At 45.9% G+C, this 27383-nt stretch overlaps 1 protein-coding gene across 7 annotated transcripts in view; it reads right to left on the bottom strand.

Moving 5' to 3' along the window:
* LOC126291845 (alpha-(1,6)-fucosyltransferase-like) overlaps window positions 1–27383 on the bottom strand; it is a 367775-nt gene that overhangs the window by 124713 nt on the left and 215679 nt on the right. For 2 of the 7 annotated variants that reach the window (XM_049985560.1, XM_049985559.1), the window contains one exon: window positions 16221–16281. The exons of 3 other annotated variants lie outside the window; for them this stretch is intronic. In XM_049985560.1, coding sequence (XP_049841517.1) covers window positions 16221–16241 — 21 coding nt within the window. In that variant the 5' untranslated portion in view covers window positions 16242–16281. Of the gene's footprint in view, window positions 1–7274; window positions 7291–10739; window positions 10758–16220; window positions 16282–27383 lie in introns of those variants that run through there. 2 more of the 7 variants (XM_049985562.1, XM_049985561.1) reach the window with 2 other exon arrangements.

Raw genomic sequence — 27383 nt, 5'->3', positions numbered from 1 at the left:
GGCTCAACAAAATATTTTCGCATTCGGAAGAGAAAGTTGGTGACTGAAATTTCGTAAAAAGGTCTCGCCGCGACGAAAAACGTCTATGCTGTAATGACTTCCATCCCAACTCGTGTATCATATCTGCCACACTCTCTCCCCTATAACGTGATAATACAAAACGAGCTGCCCTTTTTTGCACCCTTTCGATGTCCTTCGTCAGTCCCACCTGGTAAGGATCCCACACCGCGCAGCAATATTCTAACAGAGGACGAACGAGTGTAGTGTGCGCTGTCTCTTTAGTGGACTTGTTGCATCTTCTAAGTGTCCTGCCAATGAAACGCAACCTTTGGCTCGCCTTCCCGACAATATTATCTATGTGGTCCTTCCAACTGAAGTTGTTCGTAATTTTAACACCCAGGTACTTAGTTGAATTGACAGCCTTGAGAATTGTACTATTTATCGAGAAATCGAATTCCAACGGATTTCTTTTTGAACTCATGTGGATCATCTCACACTTTTCGTTATTTAGCGTCAACTGCCACCTGACACACCATACAGCAATGTTTTCTAAATCGCTTTGCAACTGATACTGGTCTTCGGATGACCTTACTAGACGGTAAATTACAGCATCATCTGCGAACAACCTAAGAGAACTGCTCAGATTATCACCCAGGTCATTTATATAGATCAGGAACAGTAGAGGTCCCAGGACGCTTCCCTGGGGAACACCTGATATCACTTCAGTTTTACTCGATGATTTGCCGTCTATTACTACGAACTGCGACCTTCCTGACAGGAAATCACGAATCCAGTCGCACAACTGAGACGATACCCCATAGCTCCGCAGCTTGATTAGAAGTCGCTTATGAGGAACGGTGTCAAAAGCTTTCCGGAAATCTAGAAATACGGAATCAACTTGAGATCCCCTGTCGATAGCGGCCATTACTTCGTGCGAATAAAGAGCTGGCTGCGTTGCACAAGAGCGATGTTTTCTGAAGCCATGCTGATTACGTGTCAATAGATCGTTCCCTTCGAGGTGATTCATAATGTTTGAATACAGTATATGCTCCAAAACCCTACTGCAAACCGACGTCAATGATATAGGTCTGTAGTTAAATGGATTACTCCTACTACCCTTCTTGAACACTGGTGCGAGCTGCGCAATTTTCCAATCTGTAGGTACAGATCTATCGGTGAGCGAGCGGTTGTATATGAGTGCTAAGTAGGGAGCTATAGTATCAGCGTAATCTGAAAGGAACCTAATCGGTATACAATCTGGACCTGAAGACTTGCCCGTATCAAGCGATTTGAGTTGCTTCGCAACCCCTAAGGTATCTACTTCTAAGAGACTCATGCTAGCAGATGTTCGTGTTTCAAATTCTGGAATATTCCATTCGTCTTCCCTGGTGTAGGAATTTCGGAAAACTGCGTTCAGTAACTCCGCTTTAGCGGCACAGTCGTCGATAACAGTACCATCGGCACTGCGCAGCGAAGGTATTGACTGCATCTTGCCGCTTGTGTACTTTATATACCACCAGAATTTCTTCGGATTTTCTACCAAATTTCGAGACAATGTTTCGTTGTGGAACCTATTAAAGGCATCTCGCATCGAAGTACGTGCCAAATTTCGGGCGTCTGTAAATTTTAGCCCATCTTCAGGATTTCGCGTTCTTCTGAACTTTCAAAACTTGGTTTTCACTCTTAGGCGGAGTGTGCGCTGATTCGAGCCCTCGCGGCAGATTAAAACCGTGTTTATCGTGTCGAATCGGTAGAGAACTTGTCATCGAAAAGCGAAGCATCGAGTCCCGGTTCCCCATACAGGATTTCGTCTGCCAGTAAGTTTCAAAAGCTGCGTCTGCCGGGGACATTTTAATGCTATCGGAGATGACAATGGATTTGTAAGATTATCTGAAGAAATTCTTGAAAATAAATAATAAAGATTCTAACACGAACACAAATAAAAATAAAGCCTCAGTAACGGAATGTAGTCGAATTACGCCATAAATTACGAAATGAAAAACTGTAAGTAGTAGAGGAGTTTGGGTATTTGAGCAGCAAAATAACTGGCGATGGTCGTGGTAAGGAGGATATGAAATGGTGATTGTCAATACCAAGAAGAGCGAATTTAAGCATTAAGGAGCTTTTTCTGAGAATATTAGTCTGGGAGCAACTGTTTTAGATTAGGGTGACGTGAGAACTATAGACACCACTTTGTGGTGCGTCTCATTAGGAGTTCCTGTGTGACAGAAAATGTACCCTCTTCGAAAGCCCTTAGCCCAAATGTGATTTCGACATACCCTAACGTTTCTGATCGTATTTGTTGGTAAACGTGGTACCTCTGCGACTGCTTAGAGTTTCGTGGGCGACTGCAAATATTGAAACATGCCTGATGTTCAACTCGTGGGAAGTATCAGCAGTTCTGGCACAGCCGTCATCGTCCAGTTGTCTGAATGGTCAAGTCCGTTCACAGAGTGGATGGCGCAGATGAAGGCTCCTCGCCGTGGGCAGATACTCTTCGACTGCTAAAGCGTTTATCCGCTCGAAAATTTATCTTTCAGTAACACAACTATGACCATACCGTAGCTGTCGACGGTTCAGAGCATACGGACAACGGGGTATTTACACTGACCAGTCAAAACATTATGACCACCTGCTTCATAACTTGTTGGGCGATCTCCGTAACGCAATGTATCACCGAGTCTGCTTGTACAGATTCTACAGTTCACTGTAGATTTGCGGAGCTATATGTCTGCAGGTGCTATGCAGCTGTCGGCGTGTCTCGGATCACTACCACAGGTCCCACGTGAGCGCAGGAGAATGTCTCCCAGCAGCCTGCGTTCGTGGCGCGATGCACGTTTCGATCGGGCGTTCAGCTAGATAATTGCGTTTGTGGAGATGATCAGCGACCTAGTGTAGCAAACATATGATTCACCTGAAGAGCCGTCACGTTTTCATTGATCGGTGGTCCCGTGCCCAGAGACGATGTCGTTGGGTCAACATGTGAACACGTACGGAGCTAGTGTTCAAAAACGTACGATGAACGTTGTCTCCGAAACACGTGCGCGTCCACCAGCGTTGTGCTCTTTCGGCAGAGATGCCGCTTTACAGAGCAGACAAGGCTCCGCTCCTCACGTTCTGTGAAGAGTCCTGGACGTCCAACGTTTTAGCGCCTGGTGGCAGTTTCGCCGTCCTATCTTATTCCACAGACGCTCGCGACAGCAGCGCGTCAACATTCGACCAGCTTAGCCGTTTTCAAGATAGTCGTTCACAGGCTCTGCGCAATAGTGATTCGCTCTCTGGCTAAGTCGCTTATCTCAGTAGATGCCTCCATTCGCAGCGTGCATCTTCGTTGGGGTAATTCCCATCTACCTCTCCCCGGCTTACACACTCTTCTTAGTGAGCCACTTTCCCGGAGCTCCACTTATCAGTGTATAATGAAATGCTCTGGAATGACTACGAGCAGAGCTATTTGCTGCAACAACACAGTTAATGTACAAGAACAGCAGTAATGTTAAGGCAAGGCATTGTCGAGTCGGATTTGTCAGCCTATTGAGCTGATAAAAAATCCTCTCTGCTCACTGATTTGCGCTCGTGTACCGCGGGGTAATTATTTGCTCCGAAGAAAAGATATGCGCGCCAGCCGAGACCCTCTCCCAGAGCAGCCAATTTACAGCTCGTGAGAGGCACGGATTAGCGCGTACCCGAGGTGACGCGGCAGCTGATGGAGAGCCGTTACAAGGACCGCGCACAGCCTTGTAAATAATATTAACAGCAATATGGCGTCAGACTCTCGCTGGGAACTGCAACAAGAAACCTCTCACTATATACATCGCCACTCTCGTCGCGCGTGCCGTCTGCGGATCGCTCTCTATCCCTATTATTAATACAATTTGCAAACAATCCCAGTACTCCAGACTAGGTCGAATCAGCGATTTTGAGCCACTTCTTTAGGGATGAATCACATTTCCGTAAGTCTATCGAGCGACTTGGTTTTGCGCTGCCACCGAACCAATGTCCGTGCAAGAGTCTGTTTCATCATTTAATGTGTTTTAAAACAGGGGTATCGTCTTTTTTATATTACTACAAAATCACGGTGTCTTGTTTGGTGTTACTGCCGAGCACTAGGAGAATACGCGAAGCCTCTCAGCTGCCGCCTGAGAACTGTATAAGTTCGCTACTACCAAAAACTTTACCTCAGTTATCGGAATCTGTTCACATCATCAGTTAAGATTATCAGAAGTGTGTGGACGTTGATAAACGTATACGCTCACCGCAAGTTATCGGATCCTATTTCAGAAACGTTATAGCGTATCTTGGAATAATTTGCAATCGACTACTCGTTTATGTTTGCCTGCTGCCAATAAGAAAGAGCGCCTGCGGAATATTTGGACTGCAGGTGGAGAATGATTTTGCTGAACCGCATTGAAGAACCAAAGAAACTGGTATAGGCATGCGTATTCAAATACAGAGGTATCTAAACATGCAGAATACGACTCTGCGGTCGGCAACGCCTATATAAGACGACAAGCGTCTGGCGCAGTAGTTAGATCGGTTGCTGCTGCTACAATGGCAGGTTATCAAGATTTAAGTGAGTTTGAACGTGGTGTTATAGACCACGCACGAGCGATGGGACACAGCGTCTCCGAGGTTGCGATGAAGTGGAGACTTTCCCGTACGACCATTTCACGAGTCTACCATATCAGGAATCCGCTTAAAAATCAAATATCCGACATCGCTGGGACCGGAAAAAGGTCCTGGAAGAACGGGCCCAACGGTGACTGAAGGGAACACGTCACCGAAGTGCAACCCTTCCGCAAACTGCTGCAGATATCAGTGCTGCGCCATCGACAAGTGTCAGTGTGCGAACCATTCAGCGAAACATCATCGATATGAGCTTTCGGAGCCGAAAGGCCACTCGTGTACCCTCGATGACTGCACGACACAAAGCTTTACGCCTCGCCAGGGCTCGTCGACATCGACTCTGGCCTACTGATGACTGGCCCGCTGAACGTGTACGGGCATGGAGACAACCTCATAAATCCGTGGACATTGCATGTCAGCAGGGGACTGTTCAAGCTGGTGGAGGCCCTGTAATGGCGTGGGGCGTGTGCAATTGGAGCGATGTGGGACCCTTGATACGTCTAGATACGACTCTGACAGGTGGCAAGTGCGTAAGCATGTGCATTGTGCATTCCAACGGACTTGGGCATTTCCAGCAGGACAACGCGACAGTCCACACATCCAGAATTGCTACAGAGTGGCTCCAGGAACACTCTTCTGAATTTAAACACTTCCCCTGGCCACCAAACTCTCCAGACATGATCATTATTGAGCATATCGGCGATGCCTTGCAACGCGCTGTTCAGAAGAGATCTCCAACCGCTCCAGCCATGCAGGATTCATGGAGCCAGTTCCCTGCTGCACTACTTCAGACATTACTCGGGTTCACGCCACGTCGTTTTGTGGCACTTCTGCGTGTTAGTGGGACCCTACACGTTATTAGTCAGCTGTACCAGTTTCTTTTGGTCTTCAGTGTATATATGCAATAAAAGGGAAAACATTATAGAAATGTAGATGTTGATTAATTCAAAATCGTTAGTCTCCGAAATTTCTTGACTGATTGCTTTGAAATCTTGGCACAGCGTTGAATTCTAATACTATCGTATTTCACGTACCTAGTTCTTCTGGCGAAGTCATTGTTACCAAAAACCTCAAAATGTACCTTTCCGATTTATTAGGCGCGGGGGCGTTACGGAAATGAAATGACGATAGCCGTGGGGCTGTCGGCCGGGAGACTCCTGGGGCCGCTAGGGCACGCCACTGTGCTGGGCGCCGCTTCGGCTACGTGGGCGTCTTTGAAGACGAGCTGAAATGACTAGAACAACACAAGTACCCTGGCCACGGACTAACAAACTCTCCGCCCGACCGGTAATCGAACGCAGGACTCCGCGGTTTGAGGCAGCGAGTTCTGAAGAGCGTTACGGGCCAGGCGTCGCAGGAGAGGCGTGAAAGGAGTGCTGCTGTTACTTCTGTACTCCCTGCTCGTGGCTGGCTTCTGGAATTTTCTCTGGAGGCAGCAGGCCGGCGCTAGCGGTCACGCGCCATCTTAGTGTCCGCTGTAGAGTCGTCGCTGGACACGGCTGAACAGAGTAGTGTGACGAATGTGCTAGAACACGGTTGGAAGTTTTACGTCGGTTCGTAGGAGAAAGGTCATTTCGAGAAACTGCACGCGGGATTAGTTACGTCATTTATGGTAGAAACAGTATTGTGGTGGTTAAACAGTAACTTCGTGATGGGAACATGTTAAGATTTAAACAGGACGGAAAGGCTTCCGTGATCAATGACCGCCAGTTTGATTAGCTCCGTAGCAACGGTTAGTTGAGTATGATTGTGAAATGAGCTTAACTGTTAGGACAAGACTGGACGGGTCTTCCTGGCAGATAACAACTGCGTTCCGGAGTGAGATTCGAACTCGGGACCTTTGGCATCCGCGTGCGCGAACTCCAGCGTCCTCTCAGCTCGACTTGGCCGACTTCCACCCCGTGAGTTGCGCCTGAGCAGGATCTCAGAACCCTGGCTCGCGGAAAGCCGATGTCCCTACTAACACTCTCGGTCCGGCTCACAGCTGTAAACTGCCAACAACTTCCGCATCAGCGCAGACTTGGCGGCAGAGTGAAGAACTGATTCACGAGTTTAGGCACTGTTAGGAAAGTTCGTTACGTACTAAAGGGACGATTAAGCAACGTAGTTTCACTCGTGCTGCTATTATTTCGAGGCGAAATTTTCCATTTTCCTACCGAATAAGATTAGTATTTGTAAAGTACAAGAGACGGAAGAGACGCGTGTCGGTATTAGGCAAATGGTCAAGTTTATTTCGTAACGAAGCGTTTTCTCTCTGACAGGCTCCCGGTAACCGCGAATGTTAATTAAAACAAAGAGGACAGAAGCCTCGTCAAGGACAGTAACTTCACAGGTGGTGTACATCGGGAACACGCTTACTGCTCTAGTTCGGAGAGGAGTCGGCCGTCGCAAAGGTCTCCCCAAGATGCGTTTTGCGAAACGGCAGCGATTAGATAATCAGAGAAATTAATGCTGATAGGGAACTTAAGCGACGGCCGCTATTCCCAGGCACGGTTCCGACCTGGGCCAGGAAAAGTGGTTTATGGAGTACAGATGTGAATAAACAGAAAAGCACGAGCGGTGAAGAAAAGCAGCGCCGGCGATCAGTGACGCGGCTGTCGGCTGCACTAGCAGCAGGTGGCACGAAGTTCGGTGGAGCGCCGATGTCTTACCGTCATACGGCCTCCAGCAGCGACCGCCGTGCACTGCCGGCCAGCCCACGTCTCCCCGCAGCTGTTGGCCGCTTCCATTTCGTATCTAATCTAAAAACCAGAGGCAGATAAGCTCGCTTACAAGTGGCCACTCCAGCTTCATCAGGGGACACACCGCCGTGTTGTCGCGTCCCTTTTATTTGCAGCACAATTACAGTTGCGAACGCTAAAATCAAATTATTAATTCGTATCTGCGCCAATAGAAAATGGTTCAAACGGGTCTGAGCACTGTGGGACTTAACTTCTGATGTCATCAGTCCCCTAGAACTTAGAACTACTTAAACATAACTAACCTACGGACATCACACACATCCATGACCGATGCAGGATTCGAACCTGCGACCGTAGCGGTCGCGCGCTTCCAGACTGTAGCTCCTAGAACCGCTCGGCCACTCCCGCCGGCGCGCCAGTAGAATGAAAATTTAAAATATTTTATTTCTGCCGTATAATCGTCACAGTACTGACGCCACCATTGCTCCACTTCCTCAATAACAGGACCGGCCGTTGTCTATGGCGCTGTCTACACTTTCGTACTGTGGTGGCCAATTGTCTTCGAGCAGAAGTGACGCGCTCACTGAAACCTACAGCTAGCCCACTTTCTCATGCCACGGACTATGGCCGTTTTCGGAATACATGTAGGCATAAGATTATTCCTCGATCCTGAACATCGCTTACCTGTGGCTGGAAACTGCTTTAAACTTTAAGTGGCCACGCGCCGTACGTTTCCGACTGCACGGCGTCAAAACTTGCTTTGTGGCTCAACAGCGATCTCCACATTTTACCTCCGGCCACTAAAAATCAGTCACCATATTTCATCTTCTGATGTGACAGGCTTTGAGGGGCGGATGTGAAGACCGCAGTTTCTGTATTAAAAATCGCGACCAAGTGGCGGTCGAGAATCTGGCTTGTTTACATCTAAGATGGGTGTGTGTCAGCCGTCTGGAGCTAAAGGGAATGTATGATGTAGAATGGAGCACAAAGGAGCTTGAAGGCTCATTTTAAGACAGAAAATTAGCCGGTTGCGCTCTTATAAACCCGCCTCCAGTCGCCGTGGTAGTTTATGAGTTACGATAAATTGAATATTTTAATAACTAAGTAAGATTGTAAACTGGACACCTTGGAGACGATTTGAGAAAATTTTATGAACGAGGTGTCAAATGAAAGGTCTGAATGAGTAGTATTAAGATATCTATGTAACTTTTTTTACAGTTTTTAAAAATTCAAATGGGGATCCAGAATGTCGTTTTCGTGATTAAAAATGCAAGATTTTGATCAATAAAAATAGAACTATAAAGATAGCGGCTGTACACACAAGTAGACATAATGAAATAGGTAATACAATAATAATATCAGTTATTTATGCATTGAAAGTATTTTAAATAATGAAAAGTTCTATATGAAGAAAACACAAATTTTAATAATATGAGAATAAGATCCCGTACAGAAATTCTGATGATGAATCTGAATTCAGCGGAAAATTTCCGTCTGAATAGAAGTGTTACATGCATTTTATTGTATCTATATTAAGTGTAAAAGTAAATTTTGTGTTCAAACCGAGGGCTTTTAAGGGCGGCCATTTTCTGTGGTAGGGGGTAGTCATTCAGTTGAGTTCAAAGGGGTAGCACGTGTGACTGGCAAAAGTCCGCGAACGAATTGGATTTGGAATATTTTCGGACCGCCAAGTCGCGTGGAACTTGTGATTTTCATCAGTTGGGTGTTGCTGGACTTTGAAGAATACTCTGTGGTGCGTTTGTGAGACTTTCGCGCACGGGTTGAACTTTGTGTGTTTCAGTACCGCGAAGTCGTGTCGAACTTTAGCTGTGAACAACCGCTCTGGGACACAGTGATTTCAGCTTGGGGTTGGCCTTAGGATTGTGTTTGGTTTATTATTATTTTTCGAGAAGTATTCTCCGCTCGGAACTTTATACATCTTGAGGTTTCAGCTATTTTAAAAGAAATATTAAGTGAATAATCGCTGAACGATTGCGATTAATATTTGAATGCCGCTGTTGAACTAACTCGGTAAATATCTGAGGTCAAATCAAGAACACCTAACAGTATTTCAGTCAAATCTGTCCTGAAAAAGTTAAACTCCAATTAGTTAAAACTGTGCTGTGTTCACTAAAAATTATTCCTGCCAGCTAACATATGTTTTTATGAACTCGACAATTTAAAATTAGTGGGGATAGTGCAGTGGATGTAGTTGGCACCGCTCAGACCTACCGTAGCAAGTTTAATTAACAAGTTCAACCACATTTTACAGGACCCTAAGGGGATGTATGCTATGTAGGTGCCTGGGTGATAATCGTGTTTTTCTTTTTTTTTTCATGAAGAAGCACGTGGGGGGCTTGAGCCATCTAGTTTTACTAGATAACTGACTTTGAAATAAAATTCTGATCACCCAGTGCAACCAGTGTGTTTCTCCCGATCTCGCGCATAGAAGGAAACTGCAGCACGGCGCAAATGATTTTCTCGACCCAGCGAAGCTCGCAAATGGGAAATTCTCGTCCGCAGTAGCTCCCAGTCCGCTGTCACTACACACACCCCGAAAATGTATCTCGCCTCCGCTGATTTCTAAACCTTATTACAGTCTGCTAATCCTTTTTTCATTGATTTTTATTTATTTCTATTGTAATACCGCTTTACTTAATAGACCTCTGAACAGCTCCTAGGACTTTACTGGCTGTCGTAAAGAGACGATGTTACTGTGAACATTCATAACGGAACATTCACTCAGTAACAGACAATGATTCGGTAAGTAACGACTCAAATGGACTAAACCGATACTTGGCGATCACTGTGTGTTCAAGTTGAAATAACATGTAGTGTGAGATAGGAGGATGCGGAAATCTGCGTATATCAGGAAATGGGGATATTACAGCACAACTGTTAAAACCGGAGCTCTTCAAGGATGTGAAACCACTATAACTGGTGGTAGACCGCGAATAAAAATTATTTAAGAACTAGAACGAAAAATTCTCACACAAAATCTTACCACGAAACTGAGACAATGGAATCTGTGTAAATTAACTCACAGAACACATACCGTATGAAAATAAGCAAAAAATCACACATACAGTTAGCTTCAGAGAAAGGACAACAGGCCAATACACTAATTTTTTAACTCGCCCTTACCGTTAAAAAAATTGCAACAGCTATATAAGAGGTGGTCACAAAGACATAATAGAGACTGGTAGCACTATTTGCGAGTGGAACAGGGTTGAAGGGATCAGATAGTGGTCCGAAAGTACCCTCCGCCACACACCATTAGGTGGCTTGGGGAGTACGACGTAGGTGTAGTGTCACCGCCAAAAACCAGTGAACGTACGGAGGAGGAGTGGGGACGAACGATAAGTTCAAATGTGATCCTGAGTTACGCGCAGCGATTGAAGAAAAATAAAAAGTACATGTCTGTGAAAAACGCACCATTTTCTCTGCGACTTCTTAAAATGTAACGGTGCAAATTGCGCTGCCGGAGTAGAAAAGCATCAGCTGACGCAGGATCGGACAGAGCTGCTAAAATTCCAAGTGTGCCGACGCCCGCTGTAGTCTGTGCAGCTCCGTGCGTCACCGATTAGCTAACTGTACGACTAACTACACTGTCGGCCATCATTACAACGTCTTATCGCACTCTCGAAATGATAAGACCTGAATGCAGCTATGCGAATGTGGAAGTGGCCTGGGGCAAACTCTGGTAAATGCGCGGCGCCCTGAGCCGACCGGCTGGGGGCAGTACGAGCAGGGACGCACACACGCGTAAACAGTGACGAGGCTGACGTCGTCACCGGCAGTAGCAACTCGGCTGCCAGAGGCGGCCGCTCCTATATTGTGACAAGTTTCACGGGGAAGAGGTCAGCTGCAGTGCGCAGTTTGCTTGTAGGCGAATAGCAGCTCGGCATCGTGACTTACCTCGTCACACTACACCTGAACCACTTCCACTACGCTTTATGCCTCACTCACGACGTATGTTGCATTAAGACATTTATTTCAACGAAGGATAAATAATTCTATTATAACAAGTGTGCTTTGCAGGATAGCGCAATTTTTTTCCCTGTTTCTCTCATGTTAAGTGCAGAACTCAGGAATCACAAAATGGTTCAAATGGCTCTGAGCACTATGGGACTTAACCTCTGAGGTCTTCAGTCCCCCTAGAACTTAGAACTACTTAAACATAACTAACCTACGGACATCAGACACATGCACGCCCGAGGCAGGAGTCGAACCTGCGGCCGTAGCGGTCGCGCGGTTCCAGACTGAAGCGGCTAGAACCGCTCGGCCACTCTGGCCGAAAACTCGGGAATCAGTGAAAGAATCTTCTGGCAGAATTGCTGACACTGAAATGGCGGATCAAGTTATTGTCGACAAGACAGCCGTGTCTCGCAGAAAGATGCTCTCGAGTGTGTCAAAAAGGTGCTCATAAATGTTAAGAAACGAAAAACTGAACAATATGTCCCATGTTGTAATAATATTGTATGAGACAAGTTCGCTTCCAGAGCATTGTCGACTACTGTGGCTTTCAAATACGTGGCTGTAGTACGAGTATTGAGAAACTACAACAAATCTTTGTGAAGTTGTCGAATATTCATCTGCTGTTGCGCGGCGAATTGCTATCGAAGACACGATTGAAATTTGTCTACTGAAGAAATAATTCTACAACCATTCTCACACCGACCAGCCAGAAGATTGTGACCACCTGCCTCTAGCCAGTACGTCCACATTTGTCGCGAATACCTGCGGCGAAGCGTCGCGGCACGGAAGCAATGCGGCCTCGATAGGTCGCCGGTACCACATCTGCACACCCGTGACAGCTAATTCCCGCAGATTCCAGGGAATGGGCTCCGAAGCCACGTTCAGTCACATCCGAGATGTGTTCGATCACGTTCAGATTTGGCGAGTGTGGCATGGCGCATTATCTTGCTGGAAAATGCCACTGCCGTCGGGAAACATGATAGTCACGAAGGGGTGTACGAGGTCTGCAACCAGTGCACGATAGTCCTTGGCCGCCTGGGTGCCTTGCACGAGCTCCACTGGAGCCAGGGATGCTCACCTGAACGTTCCACAGAGCACGCAGGAGCCGGAGCGTTGGCGCACCGTGCGTTCGATCGCACTCGTACGCTGCCGATGTCGGCTCCGCCTGCCCTGTCGTACAGACCGGCCACCCTACGACGCCTGGCCGCGGCTTCCCCTCCACAAACAGCCGGCAGCTCACCCTCGGTCACACGCGGACAGCCGGACAAGCCGCTCACTGGTACTTCATGCACGGCGCGTGTCTGACTGGCAGCCGGTCCTCGCCAGGTGACGCTGCTGTCGCCTGGACGATTGATTCTATATCGGTAGCAGTTCGGTGGTCACAACGTTCTGGCTGATCAGTCTACAACTGAGCGATAATGAAAGTTCGAATTCGACGCAGAAATAACGTAAAAAGTATCTCTGATCCGTAGAATTTACGAGGGCTGCGTTTTATGAAACAATAGTTTAATGTGTTGCGAGATAAAAAGGTGTGTGAGGAATCTACACTACTGGCTATTAAAATTGCTACATCAAGAAGAAATGCAGATCATAAACAGGGTATTCATTGGACAAATATATTCTACTAGAACTGACATGTGATTACATTTTCACGCAATTTGGGTGCATAGATCGTGAGAAATAAGTACCCAGAACAACCACCTCTGGCCGAAATAACGGCCTTGATACGCCTGGGCATTGAGTCAAACACATCTTGGATGGCGTGTACAGGTACAGCTGCCCATGCAGCTTCAACACGATACCACAGTTCATCAAGAGTCGTGACTGGCGTATTGTGACGAGCCAGTTGCTGGGCCACCATTGACCAGACGTTTTCAATTGGCGAGAGATCTGGAGAATGTGCTGGCCAGAGCAGCAGTGGAACATTTTCTGCATCCACAAAGGCCCGTACAGGACCTGAAACATGCTGTCGTGCATTATCCTGCTGAAATTTAGAGTTTCGCAGGTATCGAATGAAGGGTTGACCCAAGGGTCGTAACACTTCTGAAATGTAACGTCCACTGTCCAAAGTGCCGTCAATGCGAACGAGAGGTGACCGAGACGTGTAACCAATGGCACCCCATACCATCACGCCGGCTGATTCGCCAGTATGGCGACGACGAATACACGCTTTCAATGTGCCTTCACCGCGATGTCGCCAAAGATGGATGCGACCATCAAGATGCTGTAAACAGAACCTGGATTCATCCGAAAAAATGACGTTTTGCCATTCGTGCACCCAGGTTCGTCGTTGAGTACACCATCGCAGGCGCCCCTGTCTGTGATGCAGCGTCAAGGGTAACCGCAGCCACGGTCTCCGAGCTGATAGTCCATGCTGCTGCAAACGTCGTCGAACTGTTCGTGCAGATGGTTGTCGTCTTGCAAACGTCCCCATCTGTTGACTCAGGGATCGAGACGTGGCTGCACGATCCGTTACCGCCATGCGGATAAGATGCCTGTCATCTCGACTGCTAGTGATACGTGGCCATTGGGATCCAGCACGGCGTTCCCTATTACCCTCCTGAACCCACCTATTTCATATTCTGGTAACAGTCATTGGATCTTGACCAACGCGAGCAGCAATGTCGCGATACGATAAACCGCAATCGGGATACGCTACAATCCGACCTTTATCAAAGTCGGAAACATGATTGTACGCATTTCTCCTCCTCACACGAAGGATCACAACAACGTTTCACCAGGCAACGTCGGTCAACTGCTGTTTGAATATGAGAAATCGGTTGGAAACTTTCCTCATGTCAGCACGTTGTAGGTGTCGCCACCGGGGCCAACCTCGTGTGAATGCTGTGAAAAGCTAATCATTTGCATATCACAGCATCTTCTTCCTGTCGGTTAAATTTCGCGTCTGTGGCACGTCATCTTCGTCGTGTAGCAATTTTAATGGCCAATAATGTATTACGGAAAGCACTAAGTTAATTTCAGCAACCGATCAGGGAAGAAAAACATCGATCAGTTAAAACGCTATTAGGAATTCAGATAAACAGAGAATCTGAAATACAGGGATATCAGGTCGCTGCAGTGCAGTCACCGAGTGTCTTTGGACATCACAACAATAAAATCAACAGTCCCAAGAATCTTGCGGGACTCCGACGAATATTTTAAGGACTTAGGAAGTGTGAACCTTCAGCCTTTATACATCTTCGAAAAATGACGTTACGCTGAACCAGTGAGCAGACCAGCCTACTCCGCAAGCCTGTACACGGTGCACGGTGGGGGGCACCTCGTTCCTACATTATCAACTTTCCGGTCTACCGCATTCGTTTGTTCATCGAGGGCCACGCGAGTGTCCATGCCCTCGTCTCTCTCGCGATCACTACGTGAGATGTGGAGACTGTTGGCTCCGCGATGGTCGCACAGTCACTTTCGAATAGTGACACTCTGAAGGCACGGAACTGGCTTCCGCGAGAAAACACGGGGACGTGCGGCGCCGGCCTCTGATCGAAGCCCACCGGCGGCGCTCGGCGTGGACGTGGTTTTCAGGCGCTCTGCCACATCCCACTAGGTGAATACCGGGTTGTTACCCGAGTACCGCCTCCGTTACACGATTTAGGAAGGCTTAGAAAACTTTCGCACACATCCAAGCGGAAAACACTGCACGCAGACAGCTGGGGTACATACATTCCGTCCCGGGGGCCACAGGGCGGTTGTACGAAGGCCGTCCGGACACCATCTAAATTAACCGTGCCCATTCCGATATTAACCGTGCCGACTTCGCGCAGCTGCGGAATAAAGACACAAGAAAAAGAAGCCTTTCGCGAAAACGATGCCGTCTCTGTACCAAGTGTTGTGTGTCGACAGGAAGCAATCTGCAGTGACCGCAGCAGCTTGGGGCAGCTCCTTTTGCATCATCGCGAAACAGGGAGGAGTGTGTGTCCCGGATACGATAGGAGAGTTAGGTGGCAGTCATTAAAACAAAGGCGTCTTTCGTTGCGGCGGGATCTTTTCACGAAATTTGAATCTGTAAAGTTCTCCTCCGAATGTGAAAATATTTTATTGACACCTACGTACATGCGGAGAACTGATCAGCGTCATAATCATAACATTAACGGTCACATTTAAGTTTTCATTTTTTCCGCGCGCTGTTCGAGAGTGGCACGGGAGAGGAACAGAGTGAAAGTCGTCTGATTAATCCTCTGCCACGCACTTAGGTGTGAATTGCGGAGCAGCTGTGCAGATGTTTGGTCGAACAAGAAAGGAAAAATAAGAGATGGAACGTCGCAAATATGGTGGAATACTCGCAAGTCGTGTGTGTGTGAAATCTTATGGGACTTAACTGCTAAGATCATCAGTCCCTAAGCTAAATTATCCTAAGGACAAACACACACGCCAATGCCCGAGGGAGGACTCGAACCTCCGCCGGGACCAGCCGCACAGCCCATGACTGCAGCGCTTTAAGGCTGCTCGGCTAATCCCTCGCGGCTCGCAACTCGTAGTCTTGACTTTTTGACACGTGGGCCACCTGAAGAGAGAACACAAACGTGGGCAGGACACGTAAGCTAACTACAAGTACCACTTCATTTCACGTAAAAATCAGGAAGTGAATGGTTCTTGCGTTAAAATGAAACAGTACAAAATCTGGGAACATGTAATAAAAATGCCTGTCACGCAAGAGCGATAAGCGTCTCCGCTAATAAATATAAACATTGCAGCGCGAGAAGAGTGTATATTGATTGTAAACTGATCACGTTGCTGCTTCGGAAAGACACCAACCCTAGAAACTTGTGAAACTGTTGTTCAGCTTCGGTGATAAAATTAGAGCTTCGAAAACGACAGGCAGTACCGTCGCAGTGCTGACATCACATCTCTATTTGCGATAACGGACAACTGTTACCACACTGCGCAAGAAGACAGCAAAAGCCATATGGAGGTTCGACCTACCGCATGAAACAGGTGATGCATCCAGCTGATTCCAGTCCCTACGACGAGTTTGGTTCCATACCTGCAAACAATGAAAACAGTACATTACTCGAGTGTTTAGGATTAAACTGATACAAGCGCGTTCTGCGGTAATTAGATATAATTTGCAGTGTACGTGGAAACAAGACGGGACAACGCAGAAAGAGCAGTACAGCCGGCCGTCTACGCCACACACTTCCCCACACTACTGGCCGAGAGAGACAGACAACACCGTACGCTGCGTCCGTAAGAACTGCATGACGAAACGATGATGATAGGAGGAGGAGGAGGAGGATGATGTGGATGATGATGATGATGATGATGATGATGATGATGATGATGATGATGATGATGATGATGATGATGATGACTGGTTTGTGGGGCGCTCAACTGGGTGGTCATCAGCGCCCGTACAAAGTCGCAATTTTTACACAGTCCAATCTAGCCACTGTCACGAACGATCGTGATAATGATGGTGGTGGTGGTGGTGGTGGTGGTGAGTACAACACAAACACCCAGGCCCCGAAAAGAGAAAATCCCAATCCGGCCGGGAATCGAACCCGGGACCCCGTGATCCAGAGGCAGCAACGCCAGCCGCTAGAGCACGAGCTGAGGACGCAACTGTCTGACACGTCCCTTCACACAACAGGCACAACGTACTATTTGGGGTGAGATCGCTGACATTACTACCGAGACATATGCGAAAGGCTGGAGATCAATGGCTGCTTATCTATTACAGCGACAACACAGTTCACTACTAGTTTCGGCCGTCAGGACACATCTTACGATCTATAAAAACAGCAAATATACAGAAAGCGCTGTATCTTAAGCAAGCATCCAACTGCATACACAATAGCTTTTTTAATAACTTTTTTTAGGTAATTTCAACTAAAGGAAATACGAATCGGTATTTCTGTGATTAGGGGAACTACTCTGATACCTGTGACTGTGGAATCCATGTTGATTTTTAAACAGCAGACTTGCCCCCTCCTCCTTCCGGAGGAGTCATGAAGCCTGAGCATAAATTACGTTCCATAACTGTACTAACGTCAGCGACACAGGCGTGCCTATTAACCCTCAACTACATTCGTGCAGCAATTAATTACCCCACGCGTCGATCTTTTGTTTCCAGTTCCGTCACTACCGCATTCCGCTCCGATGTAATCTCAGTACCGGCTGTAGTTTTGCACTGTGCAGGTGCCTACTAACCAGCGACCATTCTTTCTGTAGAAACGTAGCAGTTGTGGTCGAAATCTACCCTCGGTACGCTGGAAACATTAAACGTTTAAAGCCGATGGCAGGCACAAAACGTCATCCGAAATAGTACTGAATGCCTCCTCAGGAAATTATTTTGAACAATTACTTCATAAGCCTACTCTAAGCGTAAACGGTTGCGAAAGCACACTTGCCCTCTTAGCAACAAATAATCCTGGGCAAATAGTGAGTATTGTGACGAATAGACGGATTAGCGACCACAAGGGAGCAGTTGCTGGGCTGAATACCGTAACTCCTACAACCATCAAAGAGGAACACACAGTATATCTATTTAAAAAATCTGATAAAAACGCTCTTAACGCATTTTTAAGAAAGAATCTCCACTCCCTCCGATCTGATCACGTAAGCGTAGGAAAGAAGTGGAGATGATTTCAAAGCGTTAGCATCAACAGCAGTTGAGAGACATATACCACATAAACTAATACGTGATGGTACTCATCCCCCATGGTACACAAAACGGGTCAGATCGCTGTCGCAGAAGCAACGAAAAAAGCATGCCATATTTAAAAGATAGTAAAATCTCCAAGACTAGCAAAGTTTTGCAGAAATTCGAAATATAGTGCGTACTTCAATCCGAGATTCTTTTAATAATTTTCACAACGAAACTCTGTCTCGGAATCTGGCAGAAAACCCAAAAATATTCTGGTCATACATAAAGCACTGCAGTGGCAAGACGTAATCAATATCTTCACTGCGCGATAACAACGGTGAATTCACTGATGACAGTGCCACTAAGGCAGAATTATTAAACACGGTTTTCCGAAAGTCTTTCTCCAAAGAAGACGAAGTAAATATTCCAGAATTCCAATCAAGGACAACTGCCAAGGTAAGAAGCATACAAGTAGATATCCTCGGTGTGGCAAAGCAGATTAAATCTCTCAATAAAGGCAAGGCCTCCGGTGCAGATTGTATACCTTTCAGAGTACGCTGATACAATAGCTCTATATTCAGTAAATACACTCCTGGAAATTGAAATAAGAACACCGTGAATTCATTGTCCCAGGAAGGGGAAACTTTATTGACACATTCCTGGGGTCAGATACATCACATGATCACACTGACAGAACAACAGGCACATAGACACAGGCAACAGAGCATGCACAATGTCGGCACTAGTACAGTGTGTAACCACCTTTCGCAGCAATGCAGGCTGCTATTCTCCCATGGAGACGATCGTAGAGATGCTGGATGTAGTCCTGTGGAACGGCTTGCCATGCCATTTCCACCTGGCGCCTCAGTTGGACCAGCGTTCGTGCTGGACGTGCAGACCGCGTGAGACGACGCTTCATCCAGTCCCAAACATGCTCAATGGGGGACAGATCCGGAGATCTTGCTGGCCAGGGTAGTTGACTTACACCTTCTAGAGCACGTTGGGTGGCACGGGATACATGCGGACGTGCATTGTCCTGTTGGAACAGCAAGTTCCCTTGCCGGTCTAGGAATGGTAGAACGATGGGTTCGATGACGGTTTGGATGTACCGTGCACTATTCAGTGTCCCCTCGACGATCACCAGAGGTGTACGGCCAGTGTAGGAGATCGCTCCCCACACCATGATGCCGGGTGTTGGCCCTGTGTGCCTCGGTCGTATGCAGTCATGATTGTGGCGCTCACCTGCACGGCGCCAAACACGCATACGACCATCATTGACACCAAGGCAGAAGCGACTCTCATCGCTGAAGACGACACGTCTCCATTCGTCCCTCCATTCACGCCTGTCGCGACACCACTGGAGGCGGGCTGCACGATGTTGGGGCGTGAGCGGAAGACGGCCTAACGGTGTGCGGGACCGTAGCCCAGCTTCATGGAGACGGTTGCGAATGGTCCTCGCCGATACCCCAGAAGCAACAGTGTCCCTAATTTGCTGGGAAGTGGCGGTGCGGTCCCCTACGGAACTGCGTAAGATCCTACGGTCTTGGCGTGCATCCGTGCATCGCTGCGGTCCAGTCCCAGGTCTACGGGCACGTGCACCTTCCGCCGACCACTGGCGACAACATCGATGTACTGTGGAGACCTCACGCCCCACGTGTTGAGCAATCCGGCGGTACGTCCACCCGGCCTCCCGCATGCCCACTATACGCCCTCGCTCAGAGGCCATCAACTGCACATACGGTTCACGTCCACGCTGTCGCGGAATGCTACCAGTGTTGAAGACTGCGATGGAGCTCCGTATGCCACGGCAAACTGGCTGACACTGACGGCGGCGGTGCACAAATGCTGCGCAGCTAGCGCCATTCGACGGCCAACACCGCGGTTCCTGGTGTGTCCGCTGTGCCGTGCGTGTGATCATTGCTTGTACAGCCCTCTCGCAGTGTCCGGAGCAAGTATGGTGGGTCTGACACACCGGTGTCAATGTATTCTTTTTTCCATTTCCAGGAGTGTATGTACAACTGCTCCCTCATAGAAAGATCCGTACCTAAAGAGTGGAAAATTGCTCGATGACACCAATACCAAAAACGTGAAGTAGGAGTAATCCGCTGGTTTACAGGTCACATCACTAACGTCGATTTGCAGTAGGGTTTTGGAACAGATACTGTGTTCGAACATTATGAATTACTTCAAAGAAAACGATTTATTGACACACAGCATGGTTTCAGAAAATATCGTTCTCGTGAACCACAACTAGCTCTTTATGCTCATGAAGTAATGAGTGCTACCGACAGCGGATGTCAATTGATTCCATATTTTTAAATTTCCAGAACGCTTTCGACACCGTTCCTCACACGCGTCTTCTAACCAAACTGCGTGCCTATGGAACATGACCTCGGTTGTGCGACTAGATTCGTGATTTCCTCTCAGAAAGGTCACAGTTCGTAGTAATAGACGGAAAGTCATCGAGTAAAACAGAAAGAATATCCGGCGTGCCCCAAGGAAGTGTTATATGTCTTCTATTGTTCCCAATCTATACTAATGACGTAGGAGACAATCTGAGTAGCCGTCTTAGATTGTTAGCAGGTGATGTTGTCATTTACAGTCTTGTAACGTCATCAGATGACCAAAACGAATTGCAAAGAGATTTATATAAGATATCTGTACGGTGCGAAAAGTGGCAATTGATCCCGGATAAAGAAAAGTGTGAAGTTATTCACATGAGTACCAAAAGAAATCCACTAAATTTCGATTACGCGATAAGTCACAAATATTCAACTAAATACTTAGGGATAACAATTACAAATAACATAAACTGGAATGATCACGCAGATGGTGTTGTGGGTAGAGCAAACCAAAAACTGCGATTGATTGGCAGAACACTTAGAAGGTGCAACAGGTCTACTAAAGAGGCTTCTTACGCCACGCTTGTCCGCCCTATTCTGGAGTATTGCTGTGCGGTGTGGGATCCGCATCAGGTGGCACTGACGGATGATATCGAAAAAGTACAAACAAGGACAGCTCGCTCTGTATTATCGCGAAATAGGGGAGACAGTGCCGCAGACATGATACGTGGATTGGAGTGGCTACCATTAAAACAAATGCGTTTTTCGTTGCGAGGGGATATTCTCATGAAATTTCAATCAGCAGTTTTCTCCTCCGATTACGAAAATATTCTGTTGGCACCCACCTAGATATGGATAAATGATCATCACGATAAAATAAGAGAAATCAGGGCTCGCACAGAAAAATTTTAGTGCTCCTTTTCCCCGCGCGCCGTTCGAGAGTGGAACGGTAGAGAGAGAGAGAGAGAGAGAGAGAGAGAGAGAGAGAGAGAGAGAGAGAGAGAGCGAGAGCGCTTGAAGGTGGTTCGCCGAACTCTTTGCCAGGCACTTTATTGTGAAGCACAGTAATCACGTAGACGTAGAAATCTACCCCACAAAGTTATAACTTTTCTTACTTGTCACCATAAATTGTTTTTAATTATTTCAGACAGAATGTAAGTGTCGAGTCATTATTAGCCAGTGACGACTGACTCAACGGATTCAGTAGGTTCTTTTCAAGAAGGAGCCGTGTTTAATAACAATGAAACAGAAAAATCTGATAGCCGGCCGGCGTGGCCGAGCGGTTCTGGGCGCTACAGTCTGGAACCGCGCGACTGCTAAGGTAGCAGGTTCGAATCCTGGCTCGGGAATGGATGTGTGTGATGACTTTGGGGTATTTAGGTTTAAGTAGTTCTAAGTTCTAGGGGACTGATGACCTCAGAAGTTAAGACCCATTGTGCACAGAGCCATTTGACCCTTTGATTAGAAATGTCTGATAATGATACTCACTGGGAGAAATGAAGGACGATGAAAAGGTAGTAGAAAACCTAGAAATAGGAAGGGAATCTGACTAGTTGTAAATAAGAATAGTAAGATGTCGCATCGAGATTTTATAAAACAACTCGGGATGGCTTAGATCAAACCAAATATCAAAGGCAGGAAAATGAATTCGACTATTTTTTTTTTTCTCGGGACTTGCAGACCGTAACTAACGAAGTTCTTTCCGAAAATTTTCCAAATGACAGCAGTGCACGTGCAAGAGCGGCAGAGTGAGTCAAAAATGGCGGTGTCAGTCGCGATGGCACGTATGTCGGCGCGTTAAAGGCACCAGAAAGTACCGATACAGGTTCTGAATGTGAAAAAGTACGTTTGCAAAATGCGTTCTATTAGGAAGAAGGTACGTCTCGTCTGTGATGAATGAAAATAAAAGTGATTAGTTGCTCCGTTCACGTACTTAGTGTCACTTTTTACTGGAAGTCTTTATTTTTCTTATTTAGTTTACTTAATTGAACATTATTTGATTGCAAAACATGTTCGTGAACAGTGTTCCAGTAGATTTTCTCTGTTTTCCTTTAATTCCAGAAACTCTGTTTAAATGGCTTGTTTGATGCTGGCTACCAAGAATTCCTCTCCTGGGCCAACCTGTTTATCTCAGAATAGCAGTTGCAACCTACGTCGTCAATTATTTGCTGGATGTATTTCAATATGTGCTTTTACCCTCTACAGCTCCCTTTAGTACCACGAAACTTATCAGTGGTGTTTTAACAAGTATGCTGTCATTCTTTCCCTTCTTCTTGTCAGTCATTTCCTTGTATTCCCTCCGTCGCCGATTCTGTCAGTCCACTGAATTTTCGACATCACCTGTAACATCACATCTCAAATGCTTCGATTCTGTTCTGATTTTCCCCACACTCCACGTTTCACTGCTTCTCAATGCTGTGCCTCAAACGTGCCTTCTCAGAAATTTCTTCCTTTTAATTAAGACCTATGTGTCGTACTAGTTGACTTCTCTCGGCCAGGAGTGACCTTCTTGCCTGAGCTAGTCTGCTTTTTAAGTCCTCGTTGCTGCATCCATCACGTGTTAATTTGTTGCCTAGGTAGCAGAATTCCTTAATTCCGTGGTCGCCAGTTCTGATGTCGAGTTTCTCGGTGTCGTACTTTCTGCTACCTCTTGTTAGTTTCGTCTCTCTTCGACGTTAGAGTATTTATTGTTAATGAGACCATCTTTTCTTCTATCCATTCCGTAACAACATTTTAGAGAGACATTGAAGAGAGTCAGTTTCAGATGGTTTCTGTTTTCGGGGTGGCAGAGTACTAGTGTCAGTGTACATAGAGTGTGTGGTTAGGAGGTAACTGTGTGCGTCTGTCGGACGACTTTTCCTGCAGACGGCAGTGACTTGCCATCCTCGGTCGCTGTAGCAGCTACGGTAAACGGCGCCGCAAGCAGAGCGAGATCTGCCGCGGAGTCTCTGGAAAATACCGATAAATAAAGCAAGGAGACAAAACCTCGGCATTAGATTCATAAACAGAGAGGTAACATCGCAGGCAGCAGAAAGTGGTCAGAGCTGGCGTGTACCAACAGCCGCACATCGCAGACATCGACACCGTAAAGTGAGTGGACCACGTGCTGGCCGCTTACGAGGCCACGCCAGTAAGCAGAGTGCAATTGGAAAACGTTCCAAGCGTTCTTTTTCCCCACAAAACGAGTGTTCCCTGTTTCATGTCGTCAGATCTGCTCCACGCGCCAAACCGCGCACGAAGCCTTTCAAACGTGCGTCAGTAGATGGAGATATGTTTTTATGCCGAGCTGAGTTTTGCTTCTGGAGCTCAGAAATATTAAAAATACGCAGACTGTTTTCTGTGGACTACAGTTCTAATAGTTAAAACCTAATGCTGTAGTTCTGTGCTTGTGTTATCGGAAATAACACGCTGTGCGTCAGTGTTAATGGCACTTGGAGCAAATACTTCGTTACTGCTGTTTTATCGATCACTGACAGTGGCTGTTTACACTGTACATCATCGCAAAGAAGGAAGCAGCAACCAGCCGCCACTGCTAATAATAATAATGCTGTTTACTTAGACGAATAGCGCCGTTAGCGGTTCAGAACAGACAGGTTGACGTTTACATATCATCACTAACGTAAGCAACAACAAATGTATTGTCTAAAGAGGAACCAGTGTTTCGAACCCGGTAACGGCGCTATTCAAGTAAACGAACATCATTACTAGCAAAGACTCAACCTGTAAACACCACCAATTTCTAATTTGTCTCATTTTCTGAGGTGATGCGATGAGCAAGGTAATTCTGGGCATCAGAGCATCTTCTACATCACTATGCACAAACATAGCGGCATTGTTTCTTCATTCTCTTGACAAATGTCTAGCGTGGCAGTTTTAACGTTTTCCAATTCCACCTTTCAGCTGTCGTGGACGAAGGCGATGTAGGTTATCGTTCAGAGCTCAAACCTGGAGGAGAAGGACGTTAGTGTTTAAAGTCCCGTCGACGACGAGGTCATTAGAGACGGAGCACAAGCTCTGATTACGGAAGGACAGGGAGGGAAAGCGGCCGTGACCTGCTAAAGGAAATACCCGTCATTTGCCTGAAGCGATGTAGGGCAACCCGTCATTTGCCTCAAGCGATGTAGCGAGAGCACGGAGAACCTAAATCACGATGGCCGGACGCTGGTTCGAACCGCCGGCTCAAAGCTCTATTTTCCACTGCCTCCTGAAGAGCAACAACATAGCACGAGCAGTTTCACGAGAATCCACAAATTCGCTTAACGGCAAAGCACTCGCCCTCTACCGACTCGACGGGCGCTATGTTAACGGTTCAGTTGTCAGGCCGAGCTAATTAGCGCCCGTATGTCCTCGTTTGGGGCAGCTTTGGGTCCACGTGAGACCAACTGTACGAGCTGGACCTTGTGGAACATCAATACGATGTCAGCTGGATCACTATTTGGCATGCAGAGGGCTTTGCGATATTGATTAAGCGTAACTGGCGTCGTCGTCGTTGTCGTCTTCAGTCCACAGGCTCGTTTGATGCAGCTCTGCACGGTGCTCTATCCTGTGCAAGTCTCTTCATCTCCCAGTAACAACTGCAAATAGCGTATAGACAATATAAAAAAAAAAAAAACAGCCCGCGCAGTCAAAGGATGGCGAGTGCCTTACATAAGAAACTACCAATGGTGTTTAGGAATGAAACAATAATGATTTTTCTCTTTTACTTCTATTGTAATTTTTACTGTTTTCCGTCTTATCCTTTAGTTGCTTTAAATTCGTGGAGGTATGTGCCGTCTATGCAACTAAATGAAGGCAGTTTGTTTGTTGCCATACGCGTTTCGCTTCATTTATTTGGGAAGCATCATCAGTGGCCTGAAATACATGTTTCTTTTTATATATATACAATAAGCGTATTATCTGCTAGATATAATAGGTTGATATTTTACATTTTGTCGGGTTTTTTAGGTTAGAAGCAACTTTTGTAGCACTAGTTCCGTAAAATGATGTATCTTTCGTTTTACTTACGATTTCCAGCACTGCTAACACATATATGTGTTTCTGGAGATGTATTTGTTGGTCCTCATGCTCCAGTTAGCCGAATAAGGTGTTGTTTAGCCACTTGTCACATCACATTTCACTTTCACTGCCATTTGGCGATCAACATATGTGTGTTTGCAGTGTGTAGTGTTGCCAACTGTTGTTATGTGTTTGTCTTTTGTTTCTGTTGTGTTTTGTGGTTTTCATTTGTTGTATGTCTGTGTGTGTGTGTGTGCGTGTGTGTGTGTGCAATCTTTTTTTTTTTTTCCCCTCTCTGTGGTTCATGTGTTTGTCTGTGAGTATGTGTGTGTGTATGGGGGGGGGGGGGGGGTAGGAGGGATAGAGAGAGAGAAGAGGGGAAGGATATTCATTAATTATTTATCCTGGTTGCACTTCAGTTTGTTGTTGTTTTGGTGGCTAGCATGATCAGCGAGTTATTGTTTATATGGATTTGGTCATTGAGTACCTTCTTTTCCATTGCAATGGCTCTTTGTATGTGGAAGTTTTCTTGCAGTGTCAGGAGGTTTTTGTTGTGATTATTCACTCTGATAACTGTCATGTCACATTCCATGTTCGATGGTTCATGTCCATGTTTTATCAGGTGTTCGGCAAAGGTAGAATGACTGTTCTCATATTTCCAACTTCTTATATGTTCTTTATACCTAGTTTTAAAGTTCCTGCTTGTCATCCCCAGATATACTGCTTCACATTCTTGGCACTCTAGCTGGTATATACCTGCTCCTTGGTATTTGTCTGGTTTTTCTGTTGTTTGTAAATGTGATTGGAGTGTGTTTCTTGTTCTGTAAGCTATTTGTAATCCCTGTTTCTTTAATATATTTGCTATCTTGTGTGTTGTTTTGTGTTTGTATGTGAGAGTATACCATTTTTTTCTGTTATTCATGTCATGAGTGTTATTGTTTTGTGTTTCTGTGTGTGCTGTAGTGTTTGTGGGGTTCTGTAATCTCTGCTTGTTTTCATTTTTCTTTAGTTGTGTTTTAATTTTTTCATTGAGTTTTTGTACTATATGGGTGCTGTAACCATTGTTAGTGGCTATCAGTTGTATTGTTTGTAACTCTTTTTCATAATTTTCTTTGCTGAGTGGAATGTTATTTAGCCTGTGTAACATGTGTCGTAGGGCCGCTAATTTTTGATTCTGTGGGTGGTTGGATGAAGCATGTATGATTATGTCTGTGGCTGTAGGCTTTCTGAAGATGTCAAATGTGTGTTTATTTTTCTCTCTGTTTATTGTTATATCCAAGAAATGTATTTGCTTTTGTGTTTCTTTTTCTATGGTAAATTGAATATTTTTATGTATGTTGTTTATATCTGTATGAAGTTTATCAATTTTCTCTGTTGGTTCATCTACCATACAGATTATGTCATCTACGTATCTGTACCAGTAAACAATTTTGTATCCTTTCTTTCTGATGACTGTATCGAAGATTGTGTTTTCTATGTAGTTGATGAATATGTTTGCTAGTGTTCCTGAAATTGGGGATCCCATTGGGAGCCCATCTTCTTGTAAGTAAAATTCCTTTTCAAATTGGAAGTAATTTTGGGATGTGATTACTTTGAGGGTTTTTGTTATTTCATTAATATTGTCTACAGGTAGTTTGTTGTGTGTTAGTAAGTTTTCTTCAATTAGTTTTATTGTGTCTGCAGTGGGTATTGAGGTGTACATGTTCTCTATGTCAAAAGAGATGAGTGATGCTGTTTGTGGGATGTGTAAGTCTTTTATATGTGTTATGAGTTCATAACAGAACAGTGAAAAACACAAATGAACTCATAACACATATAAAAGACTTACACATCCCACAAACAGCATCACTCATCTCTTTTGACATAGAGAACATGTACACCTCAATACCCACTGCAGACACAATAAAACTAATTGAAGAAAACTTACTAACACACAACAAACTACCTGTAGACAATATTAATGAAATAACAAAAACCCTCAAAGTAATCACATCCCAAAATTACTTCCAATTTGAAAAGGAATTTTACTTACAAGAAGATGGGCTCCCAATGGGATCCCCAATTTCAGGAACACTAGCAAACATATTCATCAACTACATAGAAAACACAATCTTCGATACAGTCATCAGAAAGAAAGGATACAAAATTGTTTACTGGTACAGA

The sequence above is a fragment of the Schistocerca gregaria genome, chromosome 9, assembly GCF_023897955.1.
Source record: "Schistocerca gregaria isolate iqSchGreg1 chromosome 9, iqSchGreg1.2, whole genome shotgun sequence".
Lineage (NCBI taxonomy): Eukaryota > Metazoa > Arthropoda > Insecta > Orthoptera > Acrididae > Schistocerca > Schistocerca gregaria.
This window is presented reverse-complemented; position numbering and strand designations above follow the sequence as displayed.